The sequence below is a fragment of the Triticum urartu genome, chromosome 7A (genome assembly GCF_056163025.1).
Source record: "Triticum urartu cultivar PI428250 chromosome 7A, HENAU_Tu73, whole genome shotgun sequence".
Taxonomy (NCBI): domain Eukaryota; kingdom Viridiplantae; phylum Streptophyta; class Magnoliopsida; order Poales; family Poaceae; genus Triticum; species Triticum urartu.
In genome coordinates, this window is record NC_141879.1 from 738,540,650 (window position 1) to 738,555,052 (window position 14,403).

The 14,403-nt window shown below is 44.2% G+C and overlaps 1 protein-coding gene across 1 annotated transcript; it reads left to right on the forward strand.

The window, feature by feature from the left end:
• The first annotated feature begins 564 nt into the window (after nt 1-564).
• On the forward strand, nt 565-12,181 carry LOC147962517 (uncharacterized). Its single transcript, XM_087538008.1, has 4 exons — nt 565-854; nt 1,114-1,294; nt 11,248-11,445; nt 11,915-12,181. The coding sequence occupies exons 1-4, from the start codon at nt 565-567 to the stop codon at nt 12,179-12,181; spliced, it is 936 nt and encodes a 311-aa protein (XP_087394134.1).
• The last annotated feature ends 2,222 nt before the right edge of the window (nt 12,182-14,403 follow it).

Here is a 14,403-nt window from a genome sequence, read left to right on the forward strand (position 1 = left end):
GTTCTCCTTAATAATGTAACTGATTCCCGCTACAATGCGTGAGGTATCATCTAGTTTACATAATAATGGAGCACCGTTTGTCAATAGAGATAATTAAGTAAGTCAAATGTTCCCTGACAGGGTTACTATTCATATCCATACCAGTGAGCAATCACACGCACTAACTAACTAGCCACCCTTTGATGAACTAATACATATATGTATATATATATATATATATATATATATATATATATATATATATATATATATATATAATAATTAAAGGACTAACCAGTACGCATCTCAGCTGGCTACCATTTTATGTTCTTGTTTTTTTTTTTTGGCAAGCATCTTATGCTAGAAAACGCTGGTGGTGCACAAGTCGTATACATTATTTAGGCTGCGTGCTCCAGTACGCAAGGATAAACAAGATGGTGTGCATACACCTACCTACTTGATACCCGTGAGCTGGCCTATAAATACCAGTCCCATAAGCTTCCATTTTCCGCAACACACAATTCAGCCTAGATAAAAGCCGTTTGATCGATCTACTAGCATCATTCTCGATCCCACAAGTCGACCATGCCCAATCACCCCAATTTCCATGTTACGGCATTCGCCGGGGTTCTAGAGAACACCGAGTTTGAGTTCAGTAGCTTGTACTTGCACCACTTTGTCTATGGACCAAGCCCAACCCAATCAAGCATCATAAGTGCAAATTCTACCACTGGGTGGGGCTCCACAGAAGTTAACAATTGGCCAATATATGATGGGGTTGGCACCGATGCCAAGCTAGTAGCCCGGGCACAAGGGCTGCATATCTATGCTGGTAATTGGCACAATATGTTAACCATTGTGTTCGAGATTGAAAGGTAAGCGTACATATACAGAAAAATGGTACTTCTCCTGCCATATTCTCATTTTATATATGTAACTTGCTAATAATAGTTTTATGTGGAACACATACTAGATCGAGTTTACTATATATAAGTAAGTATAAGCATCTAACTAAAAGAGTTGACATCTCAACCATAACATCAAGTCCAAACGTCCAGTGCATTTAGCCGAGGGACAGCTAGTTTCTCAGGTTGTCAGATTTGTAAGCACATGTGAGTGTATGCTTTTACATAGGTTTAAGCAAAGCACGCTGCAAATAATGGGAACATCTGTTGAGCAAGAAGGTCAGTGGTCTATTGTCGGCGGGACAGGTGACCTTGCAATGGCACGTGGCGTTATAAACAAAAAACTGCATCATAGAACAAATGAGGGGGACATAATCGAGCTTACCATACATGGATTCTGCCGCGTGCAGGTGAGAAGAGCAGGATATTGAGATTTACAATGTTGTAGTTATTTACTAGCTGAGTATCCATGCGTTGCCACGGAAGAACGAACATAGACATATAGGGACATTGATATCAAATATTATTGAAATTTACAATGGGTATGTATGTCATATGCGGCTTATGACTGTTGAGATAGATATCGTTTTGGAGCATGTCTTCACTGCTAAAGATGGTCTTGTCTCAATGCTCTCATGTCGTTGCTGACCTTGTGCACATGGTGAGCTCCCATTTATTTCCCCTCTTTAGCCCTATCTCTTGTGCCCTCCTGCCCGGTCTTGTCTAGCAGTGTCCACCGCGGAGCTATATTTCTAGATGCCCCGGAACCCTCGGCCCACCGTGAATCATTGTGGCCTCGCTCCATCGTGCTTTCTCGCCCACGGCTATGTTTTCCAAGGTGATCATCATGCGTGTTTTTTAGTCGCGCCATCATGTCACACTTGTCATCGGCGTTTAAAGGAGACCGATTATGAAATAGATTAGTAGTGATTAGCGTCCAACATGCATGAAATTTGCCGCCGCAACTTAACAATCAGCAACTTCTTTATATCTTCTCCCTTGTGACCCAATCATTGAGTTAATGTTTCCTCTTTGTCGCATGTTGTCTTCTCCATCCTTGTGCCTACAAGAATTGGGAAAGTATCGGGTGCTCTCGTAGCCCACATGATCCCATGCTAGGGCACAGATGGATCGATGGATGTGTGCTCCAACGGTTAGCTTCCAAGCATGTGGAATTGGACGCAATAATATGACTACTTGAGGGTTTTTTCTGCAATGTTTCACAAGCTTTCTCTGCCATGGTTGGTGCCCCTTAGAATGGGAGCATATGAGCTACGGGAGGACCTCGCATTTTCCCTGCAGGAATACCCTTGGCTCCACCAAACATAACACCATTACATGCTTTCTCTTTTGCTTTGTTTCCGCCCAGTTTTGGTATTTTTTTAATGACCAGGTGTAGGTGTCGATGTGTCATTGTTTTTCCAATTTGTTGACCCAATATTTACAGACTCGGAGGAAACAAAACATGATGCATTAAACGGCTCTGCATAATCACGGGGGACATGCTTCATCTCATAAAAGATCTTGTTTTAGCTCCAACCTCTAATTATTACCCCTAGGTTTTTATGTAATCATTTCCTCCCTAGCCTTTTCTATCCTTTTTTACTCCTAGTAATGTATTTCCTGTCCTATTCGCCCTGGTTCACGCATGAGTGATCTCTCGCTAAATATTATGGCCAAAACATTAGAGTATGAGTGATCTCTCCCTAAGTCCAATGGCCAAAACAATAGTGTACGCATGAAGAGCTTGGGTATGTAGGACAGTTGTCTAGTTAAGAGGCCCGGTATTTATGTATTATTATGCTCTTCATGCAGTTAAATCAAAGTCTTGTGTTTGCAAAAGCTGTGAAAGCTAATCATGACAGACAAGTAAACTCCATTGCGCAATGTATTGTTGTATTTCGAGATTTGGGCAAAGTGCGTTCAATGTCACTTTGGTAACCACGATTTGGGCAAAGTGCATTCTATGTCACTTCGGCAACCAAAACCTTCAGTTGTTTTTGGGACACCCACAACCTTAAATACAAAATTGATCCATTCCTTTCTAAAGAAAAAGGTACTGTATCATCTTCCGCGTGGTGTTCTCAAATCCCAAACAAAAATCAGATATGAACACTTGTGCATATCCCATATTGCATTTGTCTTTACATGATAAATAAACACCATCTGTTCATTTGAACCATGAATAAACCAAATTTATTCAAGTATAAATGTAGCATCAGACTGGTTAAGTTCAGTCGCCATATCCTTTTTTTCCATGCTAGAATCTCAAACGTTGGAATCTTTACTCATGGTTTTATTGAGGGGCTCTTCTTGGTGGAGTGTTGGACAGCACAAAGGTTGATGTTGCCAGCCCACGTTCAAGTCTCTCATCTCCTATAAGAATAAGACAGGGGGAAGTCTCCCCTCTATTCTCATTCTTTTTTTATTCAAGGTTTTATTCACTCCAAAGAATATATATCTAATACAAGCTTCCCAAAATGACATCACCTTCAAGACAGGCGGTTGCACCAGCCTGCCTACCGACTGGCAGTAGCAGGTAGCACTACTGCTGCTAGAAGTTTGTGCATCACAATCACCCATACAATTGTAAGAAAAAGCATTAGGAGTATACATCTTTGATTAGTTGACATATACTCTGATACAACCACAACATACAGAATGACCCAGTTAGAGAAGATATAAACCAAGGAACAGGTTAATAGTATCGGCATAGGAAATAAATATTATAGAATTGGAAGACAATATTATTGTTCAGAAGCAATTCAAGCTATGATTTTTGATTCCACATACATGCCAGCATTATCAATTTAGAATAACTACAAGTTATAATTTTAGAGCAGACCTGAAGACCCTCATGGCTGATGTAGGTTATACTCATGCAATCATGCTTTGACCATCTGTAGCATCATGGAGAAAAGAAAAAATAAGCCAGATCCTTAGCAGTACAATACTCCGAGATGTGAATTTTGTTAGAACAGGTTGCCTTAGTACGCAAGATACAAACTAAACATAGATGGCAATACACATACATGAAATTGTCCATGGGCATGCTCCTCGTATTCTGTTGGGATTAAACTGAAAATAAGAAATCATTCATGAATATGCACAGGAATCTAGAAGACAGTTGAGTAGTATAAAAGGTGTAAGCACACAAGAGAAGAGCAGAGAGGTAGGAGCACAACACATGAATTGAACAATATATATTTAGCCACAATTATGCAATCACGTAGGTTCCTAGATTCAGATAACATTCAGAAAAAACAGCAGGTGTTAACTCAACAAGTCAAAGAATCACCTGATAGACGGGGCTACAGTTACAAAGACAAGTAGGGGTATATGTATCCTTTCAATAAAAAAAGAGAAGTATATGTATCTGCACAGTGCATCTCAAAGCTAACAACTTGACAGAGAAACAAATGCCAGTACGAGAGACTTAGGAAGGAACAATCAACAATATGCACTTCTTGGCAGAGAAAAAAAATCGACAGGCAGGGAACCTATCAAAGGCAGCACAAACAAATGAACAAACACCTAGTGTGCATGCTATGCCACAACCAGAGTAAGTCGGACGATCAATCACCGCCTTAAGCAAGCCGAGGTCCTCGAAGAAGGCGTCCAAGATGGCTGTTATCACCAGCCTGCAACCGAGATACAGTACGGTGCACCAGTCAATGACGTACATGTGCAGATTGTGGTAGAATAGAGTTAAGAAGAAGATGGGATTTACGAAGAGAGCCTTACTTTTTTTTGGAAAAGGGGTGCTTCCTCGGCCTCTGCATCAGAAAGATGCATACAGCCATCTTATTAACCAAATAAAGTAGTGTCAACATGGTTCCAAAGGTCTCCACAAATAATAAAAAGCACAGACAGCTCACACAGAGCCAATAGGGGCTAGAAACACCAACTAGCCGAGGAAAGACGCCAGAACCGGCTGGCTAAAAAAAATAGATAGAAAATCTAAATGTCTATCCTATTACATGACCGCCATCCAAACCAGTTGAATATATCCCGAGCTACCATCTCCCAGCGGAAAGACCCAGTAACCAAATGCTCCCTGGCCTCCGTCTGGGTGAGTAGCGACCATGAACGAATCAGTGCCGTAGTACGGAATATGACCTGCAAAAAATGTATACATGATATTCTGTTAAAAACCAAATCATTTCTGCAAGTCCAGATAGTCCACAGCAAAGCACAAACTCCAACCCGAATATGTCTCGCTAAGTTATGCTCAATCCCATTAAGCCATGTCCCAAATAACGCATAAACAGAATTCGGTGGATTGATACTAAAAGCAATGTGGACCGTCTGCCAAAGTACCTTGGCTAACGGGCAATCAAAAAAGAGATGTTTGATAGTCTCATCCCGATGATAGAAACTACACCTAGTAGGTCCTGTCCAATTACGCTTTATGAGGTTATCCTTAGTTCAAATAACTTGTTTATGGACAAACCACATAAACACTTTTATTTTCAAAGGAACTTTGACATCCCAAACATGCTTGGACATAGGAATGGAGTTTGAATTAATAACATCAATATACATTGATTTAACCGTAAATACTCCAGACTTAGTCAGTTTCCAACGTAATTCATCGGGTTGTTGTGAAAGCTGGACTTCCATCAGTCTCCTAACTAGATGGAGCCATTCTTCCCAACGATTGCCCGCTAGCGTTCGTCGGAACTGAATATTAAGGGGGCTAGATTGAAGGACCGATGCAACGAACACCTCACGTCGTTGAGCAATACGGTATAAAGACGGATATTGGATGGCCACGGGTGTCTCGCCAAGCCAAGTATCCTCCCAGAAACGTGTACTCGTGCCGTTTCCAATGACAAACTTCGTCCTATTAAACAACGACTGGTTGACTTTCATCAAGCCTTTCCAGAAAGGCGAATCGGTCGGCCTGACAGTAATCTGGGACAAAGTTTTCGTCTGGAGGTACTTGCTGCGTAGGATTTGAGCCCACATAGCATCATTCTCCAATGAGAGCTTCCACAACCACTTGCTAAGAAGGCATTTATTCTTAACCTCTAGATTCTCAATACCTAGACCCCCTTGGTCTTTCGGTCTGCAGATGATATCCCATTTAGCAAGCCGATATTTTCTTTTAAGTTCATCACCCTGCCAAAAGAAACGCGATCGATAGAAGTCCAGTCTCTTCCTAACACCAACTGAGACCTCAAAGAACGATAGGAGAAACATTGGCATACTCGTGAGCACCGAGTTAATCAGGATTAATCGGCCTCCGTATGACATGAGTTTACCCTTCCAACAACTCATTTTTTTCTCGAACCGATCCTCAATACACTTCCACTCTCTGTTAGTCAGCCTACGATGGTGGATTGGAATCCCCAGGTAAGAGAAGGGTAACTCACCCAACTCACACCCAAACAATTGCCGATAAGCCTCCTGTTCATCTTTGGCCCTACCAAAGCAGAACAGCTCGCTCTTATGAAAGTTAATCTTTAACCCGGTCAATTGTTCAAATAGGCATAACACCAACTTCATATTTCTCGCCTTGGCCAAGTCATGCTCCATAAAGATGATTGTATCATCAGCGTACTGAAGGATGGATACACCTCCATCAATTAGATGAGGTACCAATCCACCTACTTGACCATTTTCCTTAGCCCTTCCTATCAAAATTGCTAATATATCCACCACTATGTTAAACAAGATAGGGGACATCGGATCTTCTTGTCTTAGGCCTTTATGTGTCTGGAATTAATGACCTATGTCATCATTAACTTTAATTCCCACACTACCTTTTTGCGTAAATGATTCAACCTGTCGGCGCCAGGCTTCATCAAAACCTTTCATACGCAATGACTGTTGGAGGAATGGCCATTTGACCTTATCGTACGCTTTCTCGAAATCCACCTTAAAAATTACTCCATCTAATTTTTTGGAATGGATTTCATGGAGTGTTTCATGCAGGACGACCACCCCTTCAAGGATATTTCTGTCCGGCATGAAAGCCGTTTGAGACTGTTGCACCACAGAATGCGCAATCTGTGTGAGTCTGTTTGTCCCGACCTTGGTGAAAATTTTGAAACTAACATTGAGGAGACAGATCGGCCTGAATTGCTCAATTCTCACCGCATCCGTCTTCTTGGGAAGCAGTGTGATAGTCCCAAAATTCAAGTGAAATAATTGAAGCTGGCCAGAGAACAGATCATGGAACATAGGTAGTAAATCCCCCTTAATAATGTGCCAGCACTTTTTATAGAACTCTGCCGGGAATCCATCAGGTCCGGGAGCCTTATTGTTTTTCATCTGTGCAATAGCATCAAACACCTCCTTCTCCGAGAACAGGGCAACCAGAATATCATTATCGGCAGCCAATAGCTGAGGCACATCCTCAGTCCTGGACTCATCGAGGGACACACAATTATCCTTCGGAGGTCCAAACAACTGCTTATAATAGTCGGTAATATATGTTTTGAGGTTGTCCTGGCCTAAAATGGTATCCTCGTCTTGCTCAAGCTGAAAGATACGTTTCTTTCTGTGCTTGCCATTGGCTATCAAGTGGAAGAACTGAGTATTCGCGTCCCCTTGGACTACTTTGCAGACTTTAGCACGCAAAGCCCACTTCAATTCTTCCTCGCGGAGCAGTTCTTTCAACCTCGTCTCCGCTTCATTTTTAGCCTGAAGCTCAGCTGGCGTTAGGATATTGGATTCGGCCTGTATGTCCAGGGCCTGTATAAGAGCAAGGAGTCTATCCTTTTCCATCTTGTACACACCACTGAGGTTCTTAGCCCAGCCCCGTAAGAAAATCCTTAAATGCCTAATTTTATTCTGCCAACGCTCTAACGCAGTCTTGCCTCCAAGACCTCTATCCCACTCCCGAGCAATCAAATCCAAGAACCCCTCACGTTCAAACCACGACATCTCGAAGGAGAAGGTGTTCTTGTTACCCACATGGTTCGGCTCACCTGAGTCCAGGAACAATGGGGTATGATCAGATATGCCCCTTGAAAGAGCTTGCACCGTCACCAGAGGGAACTTTTGTTCCCACTCCACGCTCGCAAGCACTCGATCAAGTTTTTCATAGGTTGGGTGTGGTAGAGCATTAGCCCATGTGAACTTTCTACCCGAAAGCTCTATCTCTCTCAGATCCAAGCTTTCAATAATGGTATTAAACATGAACGACCATCTGTCGTCAAAATTATCATTGTTCTTCTCCTCTCTCCTCCTGATGATATTGAAATCACCCCCAACTAAAATTGGAAGCTGTTCTGACCCACAGATACGAACCAGGTCCGCCAGAAACTCCGCTTTAAGCTCGGGCTGTGCGGCACCATACACCGCCACCAAAGCCCAGTTAAAACCATCTATCCTAGACCTGACTCGAAACTTCACCGCGAAGTCACCCATTACTACACTTCGGACTTCAAGCGAATCGCATCTCACACCCAGTAAGATACCACCCGACTTTCCTCGCGGAGGGAGGCAATGCCAATCAAAATCAATACCACCCACCAAAGAAGAGAGAAACTGGGGTGCAAAGTTATCTCTACCCGTCTCCGATAGAGCAACAAAATCTAACCTCTGCTCTAAAGCTGCCTCAGCAAGGAATCTTCTTTTAGCCAAGTCCTTCAGACCTCTGCTATTCCAAAAAATTCCTCTCATAATTCATCATGGAATTTTTTAGTGGTACGAATCCTAGCACTCCTACGAACTGCGGAAGCGGGATAGATTTTCCGATTCCACTTACGCTTAGGTTTACTAGGTGCTGTCGCCCGGTCCTCATCACCGGGTTCATAAATATTACCATCATCAATCTCTAGGGGTACATCATCTTCGTCAGAGTCATGATTGGGTGGTGCTAAATCCGCACATAGATTACCTAGCACTCTGACCCCTAACGCATCAATCTCATCATCCTTCATTGGATTAACGGTTGCAAGGTTACGAATAGTCTCTAAGGCACGTTCCGCCTCCAAATCTAATAAATCATTCACCGAATTGGAAATCTCACTATCCGTAGCCCCTAGTGAAACTCCTAATTGGTTTGCATTATTTATAATCTCCTCATTAAAAAAATGCAATAAGGAATTAGATAGGTTGACGGACATACCGGAAGACAAAGCAACCTCCTGAAGCTTGGCCGCCCTCATAGCGCACCGCTACTGCATATCATCTACCTCGGGTATGTCGAGGATGCGAGCACTCATCCGTCTCCCCTCGGTGATAGGGTCCGGGATCCCGCCAAACGCGACAACCTCCTCCCTAGTAACACCTGGCACAGAGTCCCTCACAGGCTCTACCGAGGTTACCAGAGAAGGCGTCTGTGGGCTCCCGATCCCCTTAGACGGGAGTCCCACACTAGGGACCCTGGTCATGGGTAGGAGCAAAGAGGAGATGACGGGGGCCGCCTGCCCGCGCCCTCCTCTGACCTCAGCCGCCGGCTCAGACGTATGAGCCATCGGCGAGGGAGAGACGGTCCTCCTGATCGTCGAGAGAGAAGGCGAGCCAAGGCCTCCTGCCCCAGCACCCCCCCCCCAGCGCCGCTGCTGCCGCGGTGGTTACCGCCACCGTCGGGGAAACAGGAGCCGAGGCCGCCTGCCTCGGGCTCCCATTCCTCGTGCCTGCCGACCCACATGGGGCCGGCGTGACCGACGCCGCCCAGAGCGAGGTGGGGTGGGGAGAAGGCGAGGCCACTTGCCCCGAAGCTCCTCCCCCACGACCCACCTTGCCCGAATATGCCGACACCGGAGTCGCGTCCACATTGACCTGGCCAAGAGAAGCTCCCTCCGGACTCCTCTTCGTAGCTCCGACCATTGACTTGGCCGGCCGTCCAGCAAACAAACCAGCATCCCCCTCGAACTCCAACGGGGGGAGCGTGTGCTCAAGACAATCATCAGAATCTACCCGGTCACTCCATAGTCTGGGAGGTGCCGAGGCTGGCTCAAAGGACCCAAAATGCAGAGTAGTCATGGGCACCGCTGGGGAAGCTGCATGCTCAACCCCGGTCCCATCCCCGGGCAACTGAGAAGAACCATTAGACCCCTCGCGCGTGGGCTCATCAGACGGTGCCCCCTTGGCCCCGGCATTGCCATCACTGTCTTGCATGTCAACGTCGTTACCATTAACCGAATCATCAAATAAATCCGTGTCCTCAAACTCGATGTCTAGCGGGAACACCACTCCCCTGTAAGTCCAGTTAACCTTATCGGGCACGAACTCAATATCTAGAACACTCACTAATATCCGGGCCACCCCATGGGCACGTGTGAAAGCCATATCCACTTTTTCTGTCTTCCCCACCATGATGCCCATACTAGCCACCACTCGAGCGTCCTGCAGAGGCTTAGAAGGAGCCCCTGTAAACCGCAACCAGACCTGCGTAAGAGGATTCCCCTTAGGCTCAACCTGCTTCCACTCATGGAACTCCAGGATACACGTAGTACCGGGAACTCGACACAAGCCAAAGCTCAACAATCGCTGCAAATCATCCACAGATGGGAACTCAACCTTAAAAGACCTGTCCTCGATAAGCACCAATTCCCATCGAAAATCCCCGGGAGCCAACTCCTGAAGCCTCCTCACAATCTGTGCCTCAGTCACCTCGCCCTGGGTTGCTTTCACAATCCCAGAAGTCAAACTCAGGGTATCCTCCGGGACCTCTCTCGCCACCGGGGATCTTTCACGAAGAGAGCCTTACGAGTGCAGACATCCAATCTTGAGGAACTGCGCCGGCATGGTCGCATGTACCACAGAGCTCGCCGGTGCGGCAACCTATACCGGTCTTGCCGATGCCGCGCAGGGCTCGTCCTGCGAACTCATCGGTGCCGCAACCATAGTTAGTGCCACCCTCTCCTATCGCTCATGTGCATGACCGCCATGAAGGCGTGCCGTCGGCGTCGTGGCCAGGGCGCTATCAGGATCGGCGTCTCTGTGCTTGAGACCACCACGCCTTGACTACTTCGGCTCCCAGAGTGAGGCCATCGGAGCTCGGGGTGCAGGGGAGAAGAGTCGCCACGGGCCGCGGCTCCTCCTACACCGGAGACCCCAATCACGGCAGGAGTGTTGGGGGCTTGGGGCGGCGATTTTTCTCGGCTGAGATGTGGAAGTGGGGGCGAGGGGGTTGGGGGAGATTGGGCGTGGTATGTGTCGTGGGTGCCGCAGGGGCGGTTGTTTCCATCTCCCCCATTGTCCTCTTTTTTCAACGGGAGTAAAGGGTTGCTGCGGGCGTGGCCCTCGCGCGAGGGTTGACGTACAAAGGGAGGTGGGGAGGCGGGGGAATCGAACGAGGTGGTCGAACCATCACGACGTTCGATCCCCCTTTAATAGTAGAGATTTGTATGTTTATTCATAGACCCTTTTCCCCTCCATTTATTTGTACACATGCATGCAGATACCCACTCTCGGAAAGAGTGGCCCATGGGGCGGCAATGGTGGTTCTGTTGTTGACTCAGAAAATCCCTCAAGGATAGAAAGTATCACCATCCTCTATAAGGGAATAATTGCTTCATTCGAATATTCTTACATCGATTTCTATGGCAACAGGCGCACAACAGGTCCTTGGGGTAGTAAGAATCCCAATCGCACAGAGGTACAGTTATTATCATAATATATGTTCTAGCCAGAGTTTCATTTACTTTAATTCACGTGTGAATTAAGAAAATACTTTAGTTTATATGCATGGCCTGGCTATATACTCAGTCAGTTAATTTTATCAGGTGAATGTTTTTTTTTTGCAAAGTCAAGCTTTTCTATCATGAAAATACTTCAATTTACTTTAATGTATATAAGGTGCATTAGTTATCACATCAGTCCCATTAGATCCATCATGCAATATGTTTTTACATTATATTAATTAGGTATTGCAGATTTTGATAGTTTATCTTTAAATTTAATCAGAGATAATAGGAAAGTTTAACTTTTTAAAGAAATCAATGCACCAGTATATACAACGGAATGAAGGTACAAGTGTGTAGATTATTGTACTTTTGTGGTTGGTCAATTAGGACTTGCAAATATTATGAGTTCATTGAGTGATTTTTCCCTTTATTGATATGCAGATCGTGTTGGGACCCGGGGAAATTCTGACGGCAGTATCTGGAACAGTCATCAAGCATAATACTCCCATGGAGACCAAAGTCGATGTTGTGCAGACACTCGAGTTTGTAACAAACAAGAAAACATACGGACCTTACGGAAATCTTGACAATAATAAAGAACTTGGTACTCCTTTCAGCGCCGTCGCGCCGGATGGCAAAGCAATTGTTGGCTTCTTCGGGCGTACTGATGGCAGATACGTGAACGCAATTGGAGTTTATATTGCCTAAGAGGTTTGGTTCAGTGAACATTTCAGTGTATGCTCCAAAATAAAAGTAAAAACGATGGTTAAAGATATCCTGCTTTCAGTGGTAATTGATCCATGTATATATGCGTGTGCGGGTGTATTGTGTTCTTTAAATAATAAAGTCCCTTGTGGAATCACTTCTCTAAAACTTCAGCTGTGCATGCCTGATTGTATCGTGTAAGGAGCTCTCGTTTTGTTTTGTTTTGTAACGTGTAGGGAAGCTTTTTTTTTTTTGCGGGTGAACGTGTAAGGAAGCTATTGACCATACTCACTTACCTAATCTAATTCCAGTTGGCCTTTCGTGATGTTTCCTTGTTTTTACTGGCTTTGTGTAAATTTCTTCTGGTGGATTATTTTCTCTCTTCTACTCCAACCTCTGACCGGCTCCATCAACTACACCAGGCGGTGGCTCGCCACTGCTAATGCGACATCCTCTGATTTTGGGATGTGGTTCACAAGGAACAATTGAAACACGAGGACTTGATATCCAGTCCTATAAATATATTCACAGCGATGAGCGGCTTAGATGGCTTCCATTTTTTGTTCAATAATTACACAGTCAAACCTACTGGAGGCAAGTCTGAAAGGATATAATTTTGTTTGCTTCCCTGAATCGAGAGGATGGTGCCATTTCTAAACTGAATGACTTTGTTTGGTCTAGAGGAAGTTTTCTTTTAACACTAGCATCTAGTCTAGATCTAATTTAACTTGAACGGTGAGATCACATGGTCGCTGATATAAGGAACCATACGAAGGTGGCGGTGTGAACACAGCAAGCGCGAGGTCTTAGTCTTCCAACAACTAGATGATATCTCCACGCGTTGCTACATCATTTGCATTATTTTTCGATGAGATTTGGTCATATGCAATATAAAAATTTAAATTAGTAACAGGATAACTGAAACTGAGAACACATAGTATAATTTACTTTATCTAATTGTTGAGAAATATTCTGTGTTTCAAAAAATGACCATGAAAAACATATAAATGTTTATACAATGTAAGAAAATGTTGTGTTGTTCAGAGAATAATTAATGCCATTTAAAAAGTCTACAATGTGTAATTGAAAATGTTACTGTGTATTCAAAAGGTGTTCAAAACAAGAATTTAATAAAATGTACACCATATTTTTTCAAAATGCCCAAAATGTATCTGAAAAATGTTTCAGGTGTGCTCTAAAAATATACATTGTATATCGAGAAAATGTAGACATGAGTTTAGAAAAAAGAAAACCAATAAAAGAACAAGGAAACAAAAAATAAAAAATAAAAAATAAATCGATGAAAACAAAGAAAGATACAAACAACAAATATAGTCTAAAAAGAATAGAAAGCCAAAGTAAAAAATGAAGTACGAAAGAAAAAAAATGAGAAAAACCAATGAGAACACAAAGAAAACCAAAGTAAAAATATAGAAAAAAGAAAACCGTGAAAAACAAATAAAATCAACGAAACTACAACAAAAAATGAAAAATGAAAAAAAATGGACCGACTGAACGCACAACGGTCGCTATGGGCTACAGCGACTACCCCGCTAAATTGGAGAGCCCGCTAGTGTGTCGCCCGTAGGCGGTTCCTTAGGAATCAGTACGGGCCACAGATAGGCTGTGTTCGGTACACAGGGAGAAAAAACATTGGAAAAAAACACTTCACAGGAGTAGGGCTGAAGGTTACCAGAGAACCTACAGGGTCTATGAACATGGGAATCTAAAAAATTAGGCTGTTCGGATCACGCTTGAGCGGCTACAGAAAAACGATGGGAAAGCACATGAGCCTTAAAGGTTACACCTCATTGCGTCACACATCAGCATAGTTTAATGAGCTCTGTATGCTAACTGCCAAAGCTCAAGGCATCTCGCCTCGGTCTTCCGCGGAAAAATGAGCTCCAAGCAGATGTTCCATTTCCTCTGGAATCAGCATCGAAAAGACAGATTTCCTCTAATTTACTGTAGGAGATTCCTGCATTCCGAACACCACAAAAGAAAATAAACCTCCCTGAACAGTATTCCTTCCATATTTCTGCGAAAATCCTACAACCCGAACGCAGCCATAGTTGTTGTGGAAACCTTCTCTTCGGCGCTTTAGCCGCCAGTTCGCTTAGCGGGCGCCGACAGCAGCCTCGTGTTGGTGGGCCCAAGCAACGCCCTCGTCTTGTCCCTTCATTCAACGCAGGTGTTCCTTTTTTTGGTGTTTGTCCTTTCTTTCA